Genomic DNA, 21,305 nt, shown 5'->3' on the forward strand with positions numbered 1-21,305 from the left:
CCCAACAACATCTATGCCTACCTCCATGCTTCCAGCTTCCATCCCAGACACACCACACGGTCCATCATCTACAGCCAAGCACTGAGGTACAACTGCATTTGCTCCAACCCCTCAGACAGAAACTAACAGCTACAAGATCTTCACTAAGCATTCTCAAAACTACGACACCTGCACGAGGAAATAAGGAAACAAATCAACAGAGCCAGACGTGTACCCAGAAGCATCCTGCTGCAAGACAAGCCCAAGAAAGAAATCAGCAGAACTCCACTGGCCATCATCTACAGTCCTCAGCTTAAACCTCTCCAATGAATCATCAGTGATCTACAACCCATCCTGGACAATGAGCGCTCACTTTCACAGACCTTGGGAGGCAGGTCAGTCCTCGCCCACAGACAACCCACCAACTTTAAGCATATTCTCACCAGCAATGGCACACCGCACCATAGCAACTCTAACTCAGGAACCAATCCATTCAACAAACCTCGATGCCAACTCTGTCCACATATCTACACCACCAACACCATCACAGGACCTAACCAGATCAGCTACAACATCACTGGTTCATTCACCTGCACATCCACCAGTGTTATATATGCCATCATGTGCCAGCAATGCCCCTCTGCTATGTACATCGGCCAAACTGGACACAGTGGCGTAGCCAGGTTCTAAGTGTAGGGGGAGCAAACGTAAAAAAGGCACCTTCCCCGGCTCCTCTTCTGGCTATGTCCCCCCTTGACTCCTCCTGTTTCCCCCCCAGATTAACCCCGGGGCCCAGATCAGGACTCCTGTGGACTTCCTGGGGGTGCAGATATCCCCATCTCCCCACGGTCCCAGGAGAGTCTCTCCTGCTCAGCGCACTCTGCAGATGTCCCCCGTTGGGCTGCGCCACCCGGCCCCACCCATGGGGTCCTGTCCCTCCAGCCCCGGGCTCCAGGATCCTGTGTCGCACCAGGGCCCCCCGTCCAGACAGCACGGCCTGCGCCCCTGCCCTGCGGGCCCAGCCCCGGAGAGCCCCTCGCCCGGAACCCCCAGTGCAAGGCACCAGACCCCTGCTAGACACCTTCCGTCCTGCGCCGCCGCCTGTCCCGGCCGATCCTGGCCCCGCGCCGCGGGTGGATCCTGGCTCCAGCTCATGAGTCGCTGGCCAAGCCTTGCTCCATGGCGCTGCTGGGCTGGGTCGGGCCGGGCTGGGCCCTGACCCTCCCGTTGCTGTCCGGGGTAAACGCCAGCCCGGCTCCACAAGCTCGCCCCACTCCTAACTCTCAGTGCGCTCCACGCAGGGCTCGCCAGCCAGGCGGCCTTAAAGGCACAGGGGCCCTTTCACCTCCCCGCACTCTCCGCGATGGGATGCGGGGGCCACAGAATATTTCACTGGGCCGCAAGCCACTGCCGGGAGACGCCACTGCTGACGCTGAGCTCTGAGCCGCCGCAGGAAAGGTGGCTGCAGCGACATTGGGGCCGCACTGAGCGTGGGGCTCAATGGCCGAGGAGCCGACCCCCCTCGCTCCTCCAGCTGCACCTGCTACACCCCCGCCACCCATGGCTCCTCCGGCCATGCTGTCCCCAGTGCTGGCCCAGAAGGTGCCACTTTTGGAAAATGTGCAGAGGGGAAGTGGCTGCTTTTCCTGCATCCCGCTAGCTACACTACTGACTGGACAGTCCCTACATAAAAGGATAAATGAACACAAGTCAGATATTAGGAATGGCAATATACAAAAACCTGTAGGAGAACACTTCAACTGTCCTGACCATACAACAGCAGATTTTAAGGTAGTCATCCTACAGCAAAAAAACTTCAGGATCAGACTTCAAAGAGAAACTGCTGAGCTTCAGTTCATCTGCAAATTTGACACCATTAGCTCAAGATTAAACAAAGACTGTGAATGACTAGCCAACTACAAAAGCAGTTTCTCCTCCCTTGGTGTTCAAACCTCAACTGCTAGAAGAGGGCCTCATCCTCCCTGATTGAACTAACCTCATTATCTCCAGACTGATTCTGGCCTGCATATTTATACCAGTTGGTCATGAACTCTGTGAGAGAGCTCATCTACTGGAGTTCTTTCCTGGGCCAAAATGATAGTGGACAAAATGAAGGCCTAAAGAATTGTGACGGAGAAGACATTGGGGGCAATAACTTACCATAGAAAGCTAAATGGTACTGCACAATAATGGTTTTAACAACTACTGTAACAGAGATCCAATTGCCAGAGGTAAAACTCACAAATAAGATAATGTAACCCTGCTATGAACAAAGTTCTTTAGGAGATAAGATCTTTATTTTAAAGGAACATTGCAATATTGGACTAGCGGTGGAAAGGCACAGTGTTCCAGTGCCGCCTATCTCTTCCCCAGGGACCTGGTGCCTTTCCTATCAACCCTCACAAAAAATCTCTGATAGGAGAAGTTGCCCATTGACCTTAAAAACACCAGGGAAGGAGAGAGAACCAACAGCCACCAGGCTTCCGTTGAAGACATGTGATGGAAAGGAGGCGGTTCTGTGGCCCTGAGGCCTTAGAATGCCTATCAGCCGGGGTGAAAGTGAGCCGGTACGGGCTGGTACATCACAAGGTGAGCTGATTTGTTTTTTGGGGTGGGGGGGAGAAGGGGAGGAAAGATGGAGTCAGCAATTTGTGTGAGAGAATATGAGGAAAAGTTATTCTGCTCTCCAAATTGAAGATAGTGACTATTTTTTTCACCTCACATTTTTTTCCTTATCAGTATAATAGCAATATTAATGTAGCTGGAAGCCTGGGATCCAACTTTGCCCCAGCACTGCAATAATGAAGTGCGTATGTAAATCCACATAGGAACCAATTTTGTCTTCGCTTCTATGAGAGCAGCTCAACAGGACTTCGATGGGAGTTCCACGTAACTAAGAACAGAACCAGGCTCCTGTGTATAGAATATTATAGAATATAGGTAAACATGCCCTGCCTCCCCCAGTCGTGCTGGGAGACTGATAATTAGTGTCTAACCTTGTTTTGAGAAGCAAGTTTGTTAATTCAGGAACATTAATCAAGTTTCTTTGGCAGAAACCTTATGTGTGTGTTTCCTCAACAAGGTCTTTCAGCTGAGTCTTGAAGAATATTTCTGCTTTAATTCCATGTTAGGACATATTGCTCCTATATCTTCTCATGCCAGACCTGTTATAAAACTGTTTCTTGATGAGTCATCTCCAAAGATTGTGATCTATGGAAAGCCTCATCCATTTAGGAGTGGGGAAGGCTCAACATTTTGGCCACCCCAGATGGCAATTTAATAGTCCCACTTGCTGGCCTTCTGTGTTTGCTTTTCATCAGCTGCTCCACTGTAGGCCACACCAAGAAAACTATGTCACACATGAGAACCCTGCAAGGGATTCCATGGAAATGCTTTGCCTCTGTGCAACTGTTAGTCCCACTTCTCCCTTGAGAATCCTTACTGGTAATGCTTATTGCCCCAGAGAACATGCCTAGAGAAACTTTGAAGACATTCCTGTGAATCCTGCATTTCAATTGCAATCTTTCCTAGCAGGGCCTCAAAGCTCATCTTTATTTTAGCATCAACAATAAAAGCTTTTTGCTGTTTCTTCTCAAGCTTTTTAAAAAAGAATTCTTTTAAGTGTGATGATTAGAATTGTGCATAATGCTCACACAGCATAACCACATCTGAGTTTCTTTGCGGGCTTTCCCAGATTTGTCTGCGGGGTTTCCCAGATTTTCAAATTTCATGACAAGAAAACTAGGCTAATCACAGTTAACTTCAGTCCGGCCCAAGCACTCTGTTCCTCTGTAGTTCTAGTCAGTGTCCCTTTCACAGCTGTGCCACTTGCAGTCCTGGCACCTACACAGTGCAGCCACACTGAAAGAAAGTTCTGAGATTTTAGCGGTGGTTCTGCATTTCTGTCTCAGGAAGAAAGGCTAAAGTCAAGCAGCCATGAACTGCTTCTTTGAACAAAGATGGGGGAAGGCTGCAAAACTGAGGTATGTGTAAAAAAGAAAAAGGCACTTTTTCCATCCACTAGCCCTACCCACCCAGTGCTGTCAAAACCTTGCTCTCCCACTCACCGCTGACAAACACATATGAAAACGCTCCTTAAGGAAGTACCCAGAAAGGCCCCAAATCAGTACTTTTCAGTTTACTCCTATGCTATTTGCATATGCAAATCTTTGTCTCAGTTTCATTTCCAGAGCTGAGCTGTCACCAGAGGGCACCAGGTAATTTCTTTCCAGCTATGTTTGACCAGTGGGTGCTAGACAAGATGTCGCATTCTATGGACCAGCATGTCTCTAACACCACTGCATCCACTCCCCAATGCTCAGATGAAAGCCTAGGGCATGTGTCAGTAGCACTTTTAACCTGCAGATTGTTCTGCTGCTATGTTTAGCTTGGTAACTTTCTGGCAGGAAAGGAAGAAAGAGAATTGAAAGTGTAGTATGCGTGAAAGTGCAGCAGGGCAAGTCAGCGCTGCAAGGAATGGCCTGTAAGGGCTGAGTGTGGCCATAAGAAGTGAGACACTAGGGAAGTGACACTTACTAGGGAGCCTTTGTCTCTCATAGGTGGTGCTTCACTCACTAGGGGCCTTTTCTTCTTTGTTTGTCTGCTGACAAAAAATGAATTTTAAAACGTTTATTCAGGCTGTTGTGATCAGTGAGTGTGAATAATTATTGGGTGTCTTTGGGTTTACTAGCTGGATCACAGCAATTCTTGCCACATATCCCACTAAAAGGGCTGGGGTGTAGTTTTTGGTTTGTTTTTTTAACCTTTTAGTGCTGCCAGAAAACACTTCCATGGAAACTTGTCAGGGACTGAGTCATCCTGGGACTTCGTCTTTACCCCACATTTTGTTGTATCACACTTTTATTCATGGAGATGGCTATGATGCACATTTGCTTGTTGGTCACAGGTGTGCCTTAGGGCATGGCTGTCAGGCCATGAGACTTTACAAGCATACAGGGGCGGCTCTAGGTATTTTGCCGCCCCAAGCACGGCAGGCAGGCTGCCTTCGGTGGCTTGCCTGCAGGAGGTCCCCGCTCCTGTGGATTCGGTGGCACACCTGCGGGAGGTCCGCCGAAGCCGCGGGACCAGTGGACCCTCTGCAGGCATGCCACCGAAGGCAGCCTGCCTGCAGTCCTTGTGGTGACTGGCAGAGCGCCCCTCGTGGCTTGCCGCCCCAGGCACATGCTTGGCGTGCTGGTGCCTGGAGCTGCCCCTGCAAGCGTAACATACCCTTTAAGTGTCATTTCTTTTGCAAAAGTCCTTTTGCAGTGATAATGCAGTTACAAGTAATATCACATGCTGCTGGACACAAGCCCCTTCTCCATTCAGGGCGAGGGGCTTGTGCCCATGTTGTGTGAATAGAGGGTCCATCCACATAGCTCTCAAGCAGACAAGCTCGGTCTTAGCTCCTGCAACTCTCTGGCAACACATCTCAACTATGTTGCCATTGGCTTCCCCACTGCAACCTACACCCCTCCCTGAGCAGGGAAGAAGCCATGAATGGGAACTAATGCCACACTAGATTCTCAGGAATTAAGGCACTGTAAAATAAGAACATTAGCCTGATCTAACAGATGTGAATGATTGGAGATTGATGCTATTGGCTTTGGGCTAACATGGCCATTTTAAAGGAAATACAAGCATCTTTCTTTGGCTAATTGTTCCCTCCAAACTTCAGTAACAAAACTTCTGAAAAGACTCACCAATAAAGTGACGTATAGATCGTCTGATAAATGACATTATGCTGATTATTGTATTCAACTTGGTGCACCTGGAGTACTAAATACAAATGGAGAGATACAACATTTGACCATCCCAGTGTACCAGCCTCTTAAGACTGAGCTTGAAGTTAGACTTAAGTCACCAGTCCTGTAGTCACTCTGAGGCAGGCAGAGCCTGTTATGTACTTCTGCACCAGACTGGCTACAGAGCTTGCTTTTACACACCAGACGTATTCATCATAAGATCTTTTAATGCTCTCCCAGGTACAGCTGAGGTTCCTTTAAACAGGACATTTTACATACATTACCACCTACTGGTGGAACAGAATAATAGAGTTTAGTATTCCATTACAGAGTCAATGAAACTCAGAGACCAAACCATAATCTATTAAATATATTTGTGCATTTTCCTTTTAATAAATGTTTCACATTAAATAATTCCGAACACCTCCCTTCGGCATCCTAGACAATGATCCACAGTGCAACCAATTTTTCCTGAAAGGATGAATCATGATTCATCAAGCTATAAAATGTCAGGGACTCATCAGTTAACTGATAGTGATGGTTTTGTTCCACTGTTAGCTGTCAGAGTTTCTACAGCCCCACTGCACTGTGCCATTCATATGTGTTTAAATGCTTTCAGCCACTGTATAATGACTCCAGGGCAGGGATCGGCAATCTTTGGCATGCGGCCCACCAGGAAAATTCGTTGGCAGGCTGGGACGGTTGGTTTACCTGCAGCATCCACAGGTTCAGCCAATCGCAGCTCCCACTGGCTGTGGTTTGCCATTCCAGGCCAATGGGGGCCGCAGAAAGTGACATGGGCCGAGGGATGTGCTGGTTGCTGCTTCCCGCAGCTCCCACTGGCCTGGAACGGCGAACTGTGGGAACTCCAATCGGCTGAACCTGAAAACGCTGCAGGTAGACAAACCGTCCTGCCTGCTAATGGATTTCCCTGACAGGCCGCATGCCAAAGGTTGCCAATCCCTGCTCTAGGGTATAAGCTGTCATTGCTTCTCCAGTTCTTCTGTGCTCCCATGTCCTCCAGTTCTCTCACTACTCTTTCTTTCTGCCCCTCACATCTTTGTTTCTCCTTGCATTTTATTCTTGTTCCATAGTTCTAACCATGTCTGAACCAAAATCTGCCCATCCCCTTCCTTGCCTTAATTTTACCTGGCACTTTGCCTCTGTCTTCACTGATCAGTCCCCACTTGTTACTGAATTTACATTAGAAATATTGGTGTGATTCCCTTAAGAGGTAACTTGAGGTGAACCACATCATAGAAGTCCAATGGACTGCCAGTTATGACATATGCCATAAGGAACTGGAACTAGGCACCAAGAAACATGGATACTATGTTCCCTTGGAAATCCAAAGTCAACTGGGCCACCTGTTTCTTATCTGTGTCCTGTAAGATTGATGCATTTCCCATGACTTTGAGACCCCCTAAGGTCAAATGCAGCTCTGATTACAAAAGGAAATGCAAGTGTGAGTCTTGTCTTAGTCTCTGGTGGAGGTTAGCTTACATCACATAATTATCACACAATTGGGCTCATTAGGAGCTTCTGCTCATGATGAACTAGCTATTTTTAGATACCATCTACAGTTTCATGTTGGATATTCATTAGTCCAACTCAGATTTATATTATTAATGGCATTAAACATTTGCACTGTGCAGTTACCCATCACTTTACAGATCACAGATAAGACACATTCCTTGTTCCCAAGAAAGACCTATGAGGCACAAGACAGCTGTTAACCTTTAATGAAAAGAAACGTGTAAGAAAGATACGTGTAAGATACTTACATCAACAGGTGCTAGTGTAAAGGATGATATCACATTCCATAGTAGCATAGTGGAGCAGACAGATGCGGCAGCTGTTTCCAGCTACCTTTGATGTCATAATTTTATAACTGCTTGTGCAATGCATTATTAAGGCCCCTCTTTTTTATTAATGCAAGTCACAGTAAATGGATCCTATCCTATTTGATATCTTTGTGAACAGCTTACCAGGCTACAGTGCTTGTAAGTCCTTGAAGTACTTTACATTCCTCTGGTGTAGAATTAGAATACATACGTAGTATTTGCTGTAGACAAAGGGCACAGAATCAGGGTTTCAGGAACAGCCTTAGGAAGAAAGATGTGGCTGAGATTCAGAAAGGCTAAGGGATTTGAGAAAGTCAGTCTAACAAGCAAATTGGGGGATCCTTCTGTTTTCCTTCACCCCGTGGTCAGCATGTATATGTTAAGTTCTAACTACTTTTTTAAAATTATCACCGTCAAAGCACCTTTCCAAAATAGTTACTTAAACCTCACAACACCCCTGTGAGATAGAGAGGAAGATAAATTGTTTACTCAGCTGTTAATTAGGGAAAACATCATGTGATTTGCCAATGAGAGAATCTGGATTAAGTCTCAGGAGCTCCTGGCTCACAGGCCTGTGTTCAGATCACTAGTCCAAATCACCAACAGCACTTCCGTTATAGTTGGTGGCACAATGTGTTAATGCATTAGCCAGTCACCCTGGGATCAAATCCTGATTTCAGTCACAAATGGGGTAGACTCGTAGTTCCTTTTGTGAATGTTTAACCACATCATAAAGTAACCCCCAAGTTTTCCAAAACTGGTAGTCTTTGACCAAGAATCTCAGGATTAGAATGCAGTGTTTTGCAGGTAATGTATTAGCACAAGGGTAATCTGGGGAAATTTTTATACTGTTTGTTCATAATAGGATTAAAGCCAAGTAGGCTATAAGGGCTTCATTTTCATGAGCACTGAATTCAGACCTCGCACTTTGCCTCTGTCTTAACTGATCAGCCATTAGATTACAGATCTTCAAGTTCATTATGTTGGCTGAGCTGTAGGCTTCATTTTATCTTTAAATATTGAATCTAACTAATGGCTAATGAAGGCAGCACTTTAAGAACGGTCCTTTGCTGTGGCAGCGCTTTAACGTTGCTGCCCCTTCCCCTACCTCCCCCCACCGCCCGTCGGCGGCCTTGCCGTATGGACTCTATCGTATGAGAGCAACATACACCACAACACAGTTGTATGAGCGCAGTAACTGATTTTACAAGATACACGATGTTATGCACTTCACCCAGATATCAGAGTGCAGGATATATGGCCTGGAAGCATGGGGAAGTCTAAGTTCACAAGCATACGTTTAGGATAATTTCAGTATTTGTCTTGACAACACATGGTAGATAAAGGCCAGATTTTCAAATGTAGACCTGGAGTGTACACAATCTCATTGACTTGTTTTCAGCAAATGATGAAAAATATTCTGTTAATGTGAAATTCACGTCCTGGGCAGAAGGGCAGCCCCATGCAAATGCCCCGCTTATACTGTGTTGTGAGGGCTTCAGTGGTACATAGACCTTAAGGTGGTGGTCCTCTCTGGAAATGAAATTCATTGAGTGACATTGTAGTGAATGCACTAATAGTGGTGAGCTAGGAGGTGGTGTGGGGACAAATGAGTAGCATGCCTCTGGGATGCATGTTGGATGTGGCATGGGTGGGTGTACCCAGGATATCTATCACCTAATACCTACTCATAGCTATTAATAACCTGAACTATAATTTTGTATATTAAGGTTTCTTTTGCTAAATGTTGGCCACTTAAGCCAAAGGTAATTTCTTTCCACAGAACAGTTTCGTTACTTTATTCCAAGTGGAGTTACACAATGCTCTGCAAGTTCTAAAATCCTCCAGAAAAATAATAATAAAAAAAATGGTATGGAACAAAAATGCAGCCAAAAGCTTTAATTCATTTCTTTATTTTCTCTTGTATAAGATCAAAGAAATAAAAACCAGAACCAAACTCTGGGTACAATAGTTTGATCTGATTGATTCTGATGCATACCCTCTGTATGCAAAATAACCTAAATTAAAAACAACTGCTCACACATCATAACATAAAATTAGAAAGTAAATAAAAAAGTTAAAGTATTAGCACATACATGGATGCAGTGTATTAAGAAACAGTTTGTTTCATCACCCATTTTCCCATATTCAAAAAACATTTTAAACTCTCCCCACCCCCCAAAACACCCCAGAATTTGTTTTCATAGTCAACCCACCCTCCCCCAAAAGTTACATTCTAATAGTGTTATCAGAATACAAGTTGTAATTAACATCCTATTACTCCATAGCCCCAACATTTATGTATGTCAGGCTCAGTGATGGTCAACAGTACAACTGTCCCACTAGCATATTTACTGTATTGAGACAAGTAGACAGTGTGAATTCAGTAAAATAAATGTAATTTCACAAATTGAAATAATAGTGAAATATTGTAAAAAATTAAATTGTTTCAATAGAATTACAAATACATATGCTTTTTGAATACTTATACTTCTGTCACAGCCTGTTTTTAAAGTCAGAAAACTCCTGGAAAGGAGGACTTCACAACAAACAGGATAGTATGGGGGTGGGGGAGAGTGTTTGTGCATGTGATCCAGCTAGGACGACCAGACAGAAAGTGTGAAAAATAGGGACAGGGGATGGGGGGTAATAGGAGCCTGTATGAGAAAAAGACCCAAAAATCGGGACTGTCCTTATAAAATCGGGACACCTGGTCACCCTAGATCCAGCACATACTCTGTAGAAAAAAGAACACATTATGGTGTAAAAAATTACTTTTATCTTCACCATCATTTGGTTCAGAATGAAAAAAGGTTTGACCTAACTTACGGGCAGTTGCTTTACAGTAGCAATAATGGTTTACATAGCACCTTTCCATTCAACTCTGCTGCTGTTTTATTATCACAGGAACATGAAAACAATTACAAAATATAATGTTTCTGGGCCTTATTCTCTTCACTCAACCCTCCCGACCTACACCAGTATACATGTGGAGAAGCAGGCACCAGCTTTAGAATTCTGCTCTGTGGATCTTTGTTTGTTATGACAAAAAAATAAAAATAAAAACATTGACTTACTAGTAAATGCTTACACTAACTTTTCTAAACTTTAATTATAAGATTGACTGGGTTCGATCCCTTGGATTAAATTGTACTATTAAGCCAGTGACTTCAATGGAGCTTAACTGATCATACAGCAGCTGAGGACTTGGCTTAAAAAGTTTTATTGTCAAAATAAGATACTATAAATCCCAAATTCTCTCACTATATAAAGCCATTTGTGTAGCTAAAAGAACAAAACCATAGGACCATCTGATTTTCATTTAAGTTTATAATCTGAAACATGATTCATGATACTACAGTAACAACGTTCAGTCCCCTCGGTCCCTTGTTTGTTCAGAAAGATAATTTCCAATATCTGAACACTTAGTTCTAACATAAGTGCGGGGGAGGGGAAAACTAAAACAATGTCCATTCAGCAATATTCTGTGCAGATGCAACTCTGCCTCCTCATCCCGTGTTATATTAAAATATATATATAAAGAACTAGTCTTCTCTGTATAATAGAACTTCATTGGGTAGGTCTCTCCCCTCTCCTGCTTAAAAGACAAGACAGCTTCCATGCCACTGTGGTAACATGCAACCAAGCAGCTCTTCTCTCACAAGGAAGTTTCTTGTACTGGGTTCATGGTATGGTATTGTTTAAGTGAACATGGCTAGTTCTTCTTACATGTGTGTCCCTATCTGCAGCCATCCTTCCCTCTCAGGTACTGTTATTATTTTCTGTTACATAATCATTCACCTTTCCAATCTAGTCCATATTTCTGCCACTTCATCTCTAACCCTTTCATCTGCCTCTTTCCCAACAAGATAAAAAAATTCTTTAGTGTCCAATATTCTGGTGCATAGATAGGATCTTATGGATTAGACCTGACAAACAGACATTTACACTGAGTGCTACATCCCTTGCTTTCCCCATATAAACTGGATCAAGCTCAGAGACTTGTATTAATGCCTTTCATAAGATACATTTTTTTCAAAATAAAAAGCTTAAATTCATAGATTATAAATAATAAATTCAAAATACTTAAGAATTTCAGGACTTCATTTGCATTTCAGGGAAACTTTGCATGCTTTGTGTCCTTGATGCTTTCTCAGCCCCAAACATGTGAAAAAGAAACCTTTATAGGATATACAGTAGATATGAATATACAGGATAGTATGCCATGTGTCTTGTATACCAACTCTAGCAAGCAACAAGGATTAGGATTTTAGCAACTTTACCAGACATACAAGCACCTGCCTGGTTATCACTGATCTGATAAAGTGACCATCTGTTCACAAGTATTCAGTGGCCTGTACAGTTTCATTGATATTGTCAGTTAAAGAAACACTGCTACTGAAAACAAGAAGAACAAGGCTTTTTTTTTTTTTTTAAATTGCTTATGGTATTGTCAAGTTGTGCCACTCTTTTCTGTCCTGATTTTTAAGTACATTTTTGCAGATGTCAAAAACAGAGTTGCCACAGATTTATTTTAAAAAATGTGTTCATGTATTTCGTTATAAAATTCTAGTGCTTAATAAAATAAACATCAAAATCTAAGATGCATTTTTTTAAAATGACATATGTTTATGATTTTTTTAAGGCGGTAGTTAGTACCAATCTGGTTATTTTACAATATTATTGTAGTGTAAAACTGTTACTGAACCACTCAGCTACTTTCAAATTGGAAGTATTTATCTGGAAGCTATACAGTAATATACTGAAAAATAAACTGCAATAGTACGGTTTGTGCCTTTGCAAATGTATAATAAGGATTATCATAGTTGCTCTGGAATCAGAATTATTCTGTATTCCATACTGCACAATCTTACTAATAATATAATGATTTTAAAGCTCAAAGCTCAAGTTAAATAGATAAAAAAGCATTTGGTACTATTGTCATAAATATAATTATAAAACTGCACTTGTGGTCTGATTCTGTGCAGGTTTTTTTGAACCAAGCTGCCTATGTGTGGTCAGCTTTTTTGGTTCATTAAGAGTCATAATTTTAACTGAGAGAGAGCCCATGAGTTTAATCATGGACACAGATCTCTATCCCATACTCTGCCCATCTGTGATTCCCAAGCCCCCAGAAAGAAACACTTCTACATGATCTGTAAAGGAAACACAGGTTACAGATGTGTAGATGCAGTTCTTGAAAAACAGAAAGAAATATATATTTTATATTTAAATTACTGTCAATCAAATTCAGGCACAGGTTAAATTGACCATAAAGGTGATATAGCAAGTCATTAAGGCAGCAAGTGTATATCTGAAGATTTTCAGATGCTCTACCTCTATTTCAAGAGGAAAAGGAAATGTTGGCTAGTAGTAAGGGCTGAATCAGCATTGAGTGATTATTAATTACAGCCAAGTGAGGAACGGCTCACTCTTGTTGAGTACAGACTCCACATCATTGAGGATAGGGATCAGGTCTTCAGACTCTAAAGTCCCAAGGTCTACATTTGTTCCTGGAAGACAGTCGAGGAAATCAGGGAAACGTGTCTGTTGCGAACTTACATTCATGGGAGTCTGAGCCACAGTTTCGCCTGTAAAAGAAAGAAGAATCGTAGAGATGCTGGCTCCCTTCTAAAAATGATTCTAAAACAATGCACACGCTGAAAATTGTAGCCACACTTCCTCCTCCTCCCCCACGCCTCCCACAATCACCACATTACAAGTATCTTCTATAAACTCTACTGTCAAGCCTCCTTTGCTTACAGAAAAGCATATCCAAAGAAGGATTTCTCTTTTGTTGTGCTGCCAAAAGCACAAAAAAGTTCTTTTGACCAGTATTTGAATAAGCAGCCTCTGCCCCCTCACTTAAGCAGTACAGTGAAATTCATCCCTGTGCAGAGGGCTAACGGAGTCAAATCCCACTTGAGCACTGTGCTCTGGCTGTCTGCACAGGAGTCAATTTCATCCTTAGCCCATAGTTCAAACTAAGGCAAATGACTGCTTTACAGGAAATTTCCTTTGCAATGTTATTACTCTATTTTTTTGAGCTCAATTAACAATAATGAACAGTAAAATAATTAAGGGCATGACTGTGTACTCACTGCACACCCAGAACTCCCACTGATTCCAAAGGGAGTCTTGAGTCCCATTGACTTCACTGACTTATTTCAGTAGCTGAAAAGAACTGGTGTGTTTACTAATCATTTACTTTCATCTTTTAAACAACATGAAGATAGTAATATCCAAAAAAATCAATATCTAAATGAACTGGACACATGTTTGGAAAGGAAATCCCAATGCAACTGCTCTTCTTAGGAGACTGTTCTCATGATGCAATGAATTCCCACAGAACTAGACAACACAGAGATGTGGAAGAGCTAAAACCAATTCACCTAGGATTAGATTCTGCCATGCTTACTCATGTGGGTAGTACTTTATTCCCTGAAGAATTCCACCGATTTAGTGGTGTCAAGTATTAGGCCAAATAAGTAAAGGAAGAATCTGATCCTATATCCCTGCAAATCAAACCTGGGCCAGACACATAGGAAATCCTTCCAAAACTCACTGGCTCGCTTTTGGGCTATATCTTCAATTTTCTGTCAGGGGGATTTCACACACAACTCTCCATACTGACAGATGAAAAACAGGGCCCCTTATTGTGCTCCCTTTTTCAAGTTGCCACTGAAGAACTTGGCCCTACACATTCCTTGCATGCCCCAAATTCCCACTGAAATCAGTGATTGATGTAGATCAAGAAAGCTGAGAAGGGGGACAGTTGCCCCACAAAGATGCCAGTCTGGGAGCTTGAATTGGGAGCTGTTTGTATCTGGAGTCAGAATTTTAGGAGCCACATTGTGAATCTCACCCATATATGAATAGCAGCCCTGCAGCTAACCATACCAGTAATAAAGTGGAATCCTGAAGCCACTAATACTGTTAACAGAGAAACTATAAGCAGAGTTCACTCTAACAACAACTACAATTGTTTATTTGCATGACCAGGGAAACAATAAGCAGGTTTTATTCTTCACTATAAATAGAGTTTTACTCTATCAGATTCCACTGCCAGCAGTTGAGTGGTATATGCTTGCTGGAAGTTATTTATATTGTGATAGCACTCACAGGCCTCACTCATGGATTAGGGACCATTGTGCTAAGTACTGTAGAAGGGCAGCACTGTACTATGTTATATTAACTTTTCAACAGTCCTATGTACATTTAGATTGAGGCCTTTCAAAGCCACCTAGGAGATCTGGTTGACAATTTTAAACTCTCACCCTTAGCATCCAATCCATCATTCCTTGCATATCTCAGAGTATTGGGAGGGCAAGGAATGTAGGACTGGGCTCTCAGTTGGTAGTGCACGCTCCGACTATATCTTAAAGCATCTTTTTATTAGTTAGGCTACGATTTTATCACAGAGGTAGTGGAAGTCACAGAATCCATGACTTCCAAAGACCTCTGTGACTTTATCCTGCAGGAGGCTGGGAGCTGCAGTGTACCACTGCCGCCCGGGGCGGCCAGGAGCCACAGGGTACCGCTGCCACCCAAGGCAGGAGGAGTACCCCGCAGCTGCCAGCTGTCACAGGTGGTGGGACACACAGGCAACTGGGAGGACCCCGCAGTTCCTCAGGCTGGGGGTGCCGGAAGGCTCCCCAGCAACCATGGTCAAGGGGGGACCCCACAGCTGCTGGCCACTGGCAGTGGGGGACCTCATAGCTCAGAGCTGCGGAGGGGGGTTTCCCTGGAGCTCTCAGCCCCCACGGGTGGTGGGGGCCCCTGGAGCTCCCAGCCAGGCCCCTGCAGCTCCCCAGCAGCTCCTCATTTTGTGATGGATATTTTTAGTAAAAGTCAGGGACAGGTCACAGGCTTCTGTGAATTTTTCTTTATTGCCCATGACTTTTACTAAAAATATCCGTGAAAAAATCTTAACCTTATTTATTAGTACTGGACGAAATCAAAGCCCCAGTGAAGTCAGCTGCAGAAGGTCTATTTATTTCAATTAGGGATGTAAATAGCGGTTAAAAAAAGTAACCATGTAACCTATTAAAATTTTATTGGTTACACGGTTAGACATTTAACCGGGGAACTAGTGGTGCGGGGGGTGCTACAGCACACCCACGTTTTACATGGGACCACATTGCCGGACCCTGCACACAGGTCCCGGCTGCCAGCCCCAAACCTGGGACTCTGCTGCTGGCTGCGCACCCGGAATCCCTCCAGGCTACCACCCGCAAGGCGGCAGCAGAATCCTGGAAGCCTGCCCGCAGCGGAGTTTAATCATTAACCACTAACCAAACCGATAAGACTGATGCTTATTGGTTAACCAGTTAACCGGTTAATCTTTTACATCTTTAATTTCAATAGGAGGAGGCTTTCAAGCATTATAACTTAAGGGTTCCAGTAGAGACAATACTCTTCATAGGTCCCATCCTGTGAAGTGCTGAGCACCTTTAACAAATGCTGGCATAAATGTGAGCGAAGGCACTCAGCACCCTGCAGGAGGGGGCCCCATGGCCTATCTATTCCTATATGTGGAAAGATGAGAGATTATTACTCACTTCACACAATTAGAAATTTGGTTATAAACAAAATTTATGAAATTTTAAGCAAAATAAGTATATTCCTTGTTCCTACCTGTGTCCATCTCATCTACATTGCTGAGGAAATCTTCAGGTGTTGTTGGTATACTGTAGCATCCTAAGCCTAGGCCACTGTCTGTGCTCTGTTCCCTGGAATGGTATGGCCCACTATGAATTGAAACATGAAAAAGCCTCAGTAAAGATATTCTTGTCAGAAATAATCCCTGAGGGTGGTGGTTGAGAAAAGGAGAACAATAGTCCAAACACTGGACTTAAATACGTTGTTAGATGGGCACCATGTATGGTCATTTGCACTAGTACACAATAACATAGAACCAGGCCCAACCTATGTAACATTTTCAGCTATCTTAGAAACTGCCAGGCAGAAATTTTCAGAGCAGTGCATAGGATTTGGGCACCGTCTTCCCCATACCATTACGTAAATATTGCCCGATATTTAGTCAAGCCTCAATTTAGCTTCCAGTATTGCAGAGACAATTTTGTTTCTGCAACTGCACCCATTTGGAGATTTAAACACATGATTTGTGAATATAGTTATGCTTTTAAATGGGTGTAACTGTAAACATGAAACTCAGTCTACAACTGGAGGCCATTTTTCTAAAGTTTAGAGCCAAATATCTAGTGGTTGCTGTAGAACCAGTTTTTATTTTGAAGGGAAAAAAACCTAAAACTTTCTCTAGATATAAAAATTGCATTCCAGTAGTTCTGCAGTCTAAAAGAATGTAATCTACCTGTAATACTGTCTCCAACATACTTACAGTACATTATACCACACAGCTATAACCTCCTCTCCTTTATGCTTGACTTTTTTTTTTAAGGTGCTCTTCTGTCATCTGAAGCATAAACAAAGTTTTCATCTCACCTGGTCTCTCTCACTGGACAGTACTACTGTCCATATAATTTTCATAAAATAAATGTCTGAATGGTTAATTTGTGGCCAGTTCCTTTTTGAGATGACACCCCTAAGTTTTCAGAGTTGCACTAGAATTTTGCCAATCCTTATAAAACTTTGAGAATTTAGGAGTTTGCTTGGGAAATGCATCTACAAAACAATCTGTGCCACAGATAAAACAACAGAACAAAACAGCTGATGAAGAGGACATTAACTTGCCTGTTCAGGAAAGGATCCGATCCATTATTTGTAATAGTCCTCATGTCTTGTGTCATGGCAGATGTGTTCACAGGAGTCTGAACTGGGGCCATATTCTCTGATTCCATGGGAAGTTGTCTGCATAGTGCAGCTTCCTAAATAAAAATTAATAAATAAGAGAGTAATAAAAAAGGTAAAGTTACTCAAACATCTTAGAGACATGGCAGCAAAGTGCCCTTACATCTGAAATACCCATTCTATTAAGAAGTCAGTCTACAATTCAATTGTTTTTACTTGGGAACTTGATTCCAAACACTATAATTATGATTGCTGGTTTAAGAAGTCACATACTGGCTACAGGGGCAGATGTTCTCCAAAGCTACAGACCAGAGGTCGGCAACCTTTCAGAAGTGGTGTGCCGAGTCTTCATTTATTCACTCTAATTTAAGGTTTCATGTGCCAGTAATACATTTTAACGTTTTTAGAAGGTCTCTTTCTATAAGTCTATAATATATAACTAAACTATTGTTGTATTTAAAGTAAATAAGGTTTTTAAAATGCAGAGTCCCCCAGACTGGTGGCCAGGACCCAGGCAGTGTGAGTGTCACTGAAAATCAGCTCACGTACTGCCTTTGGCACGCACGCCTTAGGTTGCCTACCCCTGCTACAGACCATGACAAGGTCTTCACTGCAGAGTTAACTACACTGGTGTTGGCCTTTATCAAGTGAGCATTCGTGCTGCAAAATAACACAGAGCTGCCCATAGCAACTGAATTACTGCACAGCGATTGCATTAGCACCACCGACTGACTGTGCTAGCTAGCAGCTGACAAGTTGTACAAACTTGAACTGTAGCCTATGAACTCCCCAATGAGCCAATCAACTCGAGTTAAAGGCAGCACCACATTCGAGTTAAGGGGGTTTTGTGTGTTGGCAGGACATGAGTCAGGAGACGTGCCCAACTTATAACTCGAGTTAACTCTGTATTGAAGCCAAGCCCTTTGAAAGAATTAAAGCATGACTCAAAGTGGCAATTATAAAAATTTTTAAGAACCTGATTCTGATCTCACATTTGTTTTATAGCAGTGTAATTCCATTGATTTAATGGAATTATTCCTGATTTATATTGGTATAAAAGAGATCAGAGTCAGGGGCTAAAAGTAGTCTGTCAACTACTAGAAAGACTAATTTATTAGCTCTTATAACAGCACCATCTGGATGAGTAACAGAGTAGCTAAAACATTACCCAGGAATCAGGAATTTGATCCAACAATCTTTAGGGTGAACTGCCTATGTTGTTAATGATCTGTTTCATGTACATTGTACAGAAGATGATAAATCAGTAATTAGAGCTGAAGCAAACATTTGAAACTTGTTTCTAAACTCTCTCTTTAAGAGAGAAATCCAGAGAAACACCCTTGTGACTGTATTTCTGTGGAACAACAGTGACATCTAATGGTAAAATGGATGATTACATAGGGTGTAGTATTCCCTAGGAATGGCCCAAAGGAATACGTCTCCTATTCAGAGGTATAAGAATCAATACAGTTATATCAGTTATTCACCTCAATTACTAAATTTTTTGAAAAATGAATAAAAGGAGCAGTTTCTACAAACCCTGGTAGAAAAATCTTTCTCCATTCAACCAATTTCAGCCAGTTTAATAGAAAAATATTTAACTCCTTTAATATGATTGTAACTATTCCCACTGGTTTTGAAATTAGTTTAGTAAAGACGACTTTATGAAAAGCTAAAATTAAGACTGCCTCAACTAATACCATAAAGATGATGTAACAGAATATTCAGAGCTTCTTTGCCCTAGGACAGGGGTGGAAAAACTTTTTGGCCCGTGGGCCACATCGGGGTTGTGCAACTGTATGGAGGGCCAGGTAGGGAAGGCTGTGCCTTCCCAAACAGCCTGACCCCCACCCCCTATCTGCCCCCTCCCACCTCTCACCCCGATTGCCCCCCTCAGAACCCCCAACCCATCCAACCCCCCCCCCGCTCCTTGTCCCCTGACTGCCCCCTCCTGGGACCCCTGCCCCCATCTAACCCCCTTGTTCCCTGTCCCCGTGATTGCCCCGACCCCTATCCACACCCTTGCCCCCTGACAGCCCCCTTGGGACTCCCACCCCCATCCAACTGCCCTCTGTTCCTCATCCCCATACCAGCCTCTCCTGGGAGCCTCCATCCCTAACTGCCCCCCAGGATCCCACCCTCTTATCCAAACTCTCCTGCTCCCCTGTCCCCTGACTGCCCTCCCAACCCCTATCCACATCCCCGACCCCTGACAGGCCCCCTGGGACTCCCACTCCCAACCCTCCCTGTTCCCCATCCCCTGACCACCACCCCAGAACCTCTGCCCCATCCAACTGCCCCCTCCTTTCTGACTGCCTCTCAAGACCCCTGGCTCCCTTACCCAACCCCCCGCCGCTCCCTGGCCCCTTACCAGCAGCAGGAGCTTGCAGTCATGACACCTGGCCAGAGCCAGCTGTGCTTCCCATGCTGCCCAGCGGGAGCGGCAGGCCAGAGTGTGGCCCATGTGGCGGTGTGGCTGCAGGGGATGGGGGACAGCAGGGGAGGGGCCGTGGACTAGGCTCCCCAGCCAGGAGCTCTGGGACTGGGCAGGACGGTCCCGTGGGCCAGATGTGGCCCGTGGGCCATAGTTTGCCGACATCTGCCCTAGGACAACCAACAACCCTTCTTTACTGGTGTTTGAGGAAAGCAGAGTCAGTCCAGATTGCAATGAGGAACTTTTGATGTTTTAAATGGTTGATATGATGTTTTAAATGGTTGATAATGAAGTTTATTGCTGTTTGCTCAGACCTCTAATCTCACGTGACTGTACTGTAAATTACTCTTTACCTGAAGCCAGATTTTCTCTTTACTTAAGGCCAAATTCTTTCCTCACACATGCAACCCCCTTTAACAAGTATGTATACCTGAGGGCAGAATTTGGTGCCATGTGTTTTATTGTACCTGTAGCTTACTCTTCCAGTGATACTGGCCAATCTGGACTCTTCACTTGTAAGTGAGAAACTGTTACCTTAACACCATATTTTAGGACTAACGCTTAGTATTATGGTTTATTTAATTGTCAAGATATGAGTTAAATAGGCGAAGAGTAAACAGACTCAGAGCCTTTTTGTAACACTATGTCATCTTGTTTGCCACACTAATATTAGTATAAAGCCTGCTGGTCAGCCTTCCCACTTACAATTCAAATCAGGTGGATGACAGCAGATACCCCTAAGGTCACTCTCACGTGAGTGACATATGTGACACTATTACATCTGAATCCTAGAGCACTGCCAAATTTCTATTACTGCATCAAAGCTTATTGAAAAGGATTTTTTTAAAGCATAAACTATAAAGACCAACAAAAAAAATCAAGCTGGGAGAATAATGGGGCATAGGGAGGAAAGAAGAATAAATAAAGATGCAAGAGAAGGTTTGCTAGGATCTATTTTGCTACAATGCAGTCTTCAAGCCATTCAAGGCCATATTTTAGCAATTTGGGCAATATGTTTTCCAGCCCTAACTGGGGCCTTCATACATTATTAATGATAAGATTTTGGCAAGGGGCAGAAAATACTGACTCAATATGAGAACTATTTATTGTTTGCAAGGATGTAAGATAATTTTAAAGTAAGTATAGCCAATACTCTAGACAGAACGGTGTCTGAGGCCAAATAACTGTAAATATTAATATACTTCTCTCCCAGGTATTTGGAACCAAGTCCTATTCAGAATGGATGGCATCTTTTTACTGGCTCAGGCTTGTGTCACTGTTCCTGAGGTGTTCCCCCAATTAAAGGAAGGGCAGAAGGCAATGGATGAAAAGCATAGGACATGACCTGCATGTAACTTACTCGGTCACTGCCAAGCAGAACAAAAACCAAACAACTTTTTATATCTATTTCTCAGGTAAAACACACAGGACAAAACGCAAACTTTGGGCCTGCTCCTGCTGCCACTGGGAATTTTGTCACTGGCTGCAATGAGATCAAGATTGGGACCTCATTGTGTGCATCACCAAAAACAG

At 43.4% G+C, this 21,305-nt stretch overlaps 1 protein-coding gene across 1 annotated transcript in view; it reads right to left on the reverse strand.

Annotated features, from left to right (window-relative positions):
- Window positions 1-9,459: 9,459 nt before the first annotated feature.
- The window catches only part of WWTR1 (WW domain containing transcription regulator 1), a 119,978-nt gene continuing 108,132 nt past the window's right edge, over window positions 9,460-21,305 (reverse strand). The window contains exons 4-6 of the mRNA XM_050966064.1: window positions 17,282-17,415; window positions 16,205-16,317; window positions 9,460-13,158 (exon numbers count right to left, since the gene is read on the reverse strand). Of these exons, the coding sequence (XP_050822021.1) occupies window positions 12,974-13,158; window positions 16,205-16,317; window positions 17,282-17,415 (432 nt within the window). The 3' untranslated portion in view covers window positions 9,460-12,973. The remainder of the gene's footprint in view (window positions 13,159-16,204; window positions 16,318-17,281; window positions 17,416-21,305) is intronic.

Source organism: Gopherus flavomarginatus, chromosome 8 (genome assembly GCF_025201925.1).
Source record: "Gopherus flavomarginatus isolate rGopFla2 chromosome 8, rGopFla2.mat.asm, whole genome shotgun sequence".
NCBI lineage: Eukaryota > Metazoa > Chordata > Testudines > Testudinidae > Gopherus > Gopherus flavomarginatus.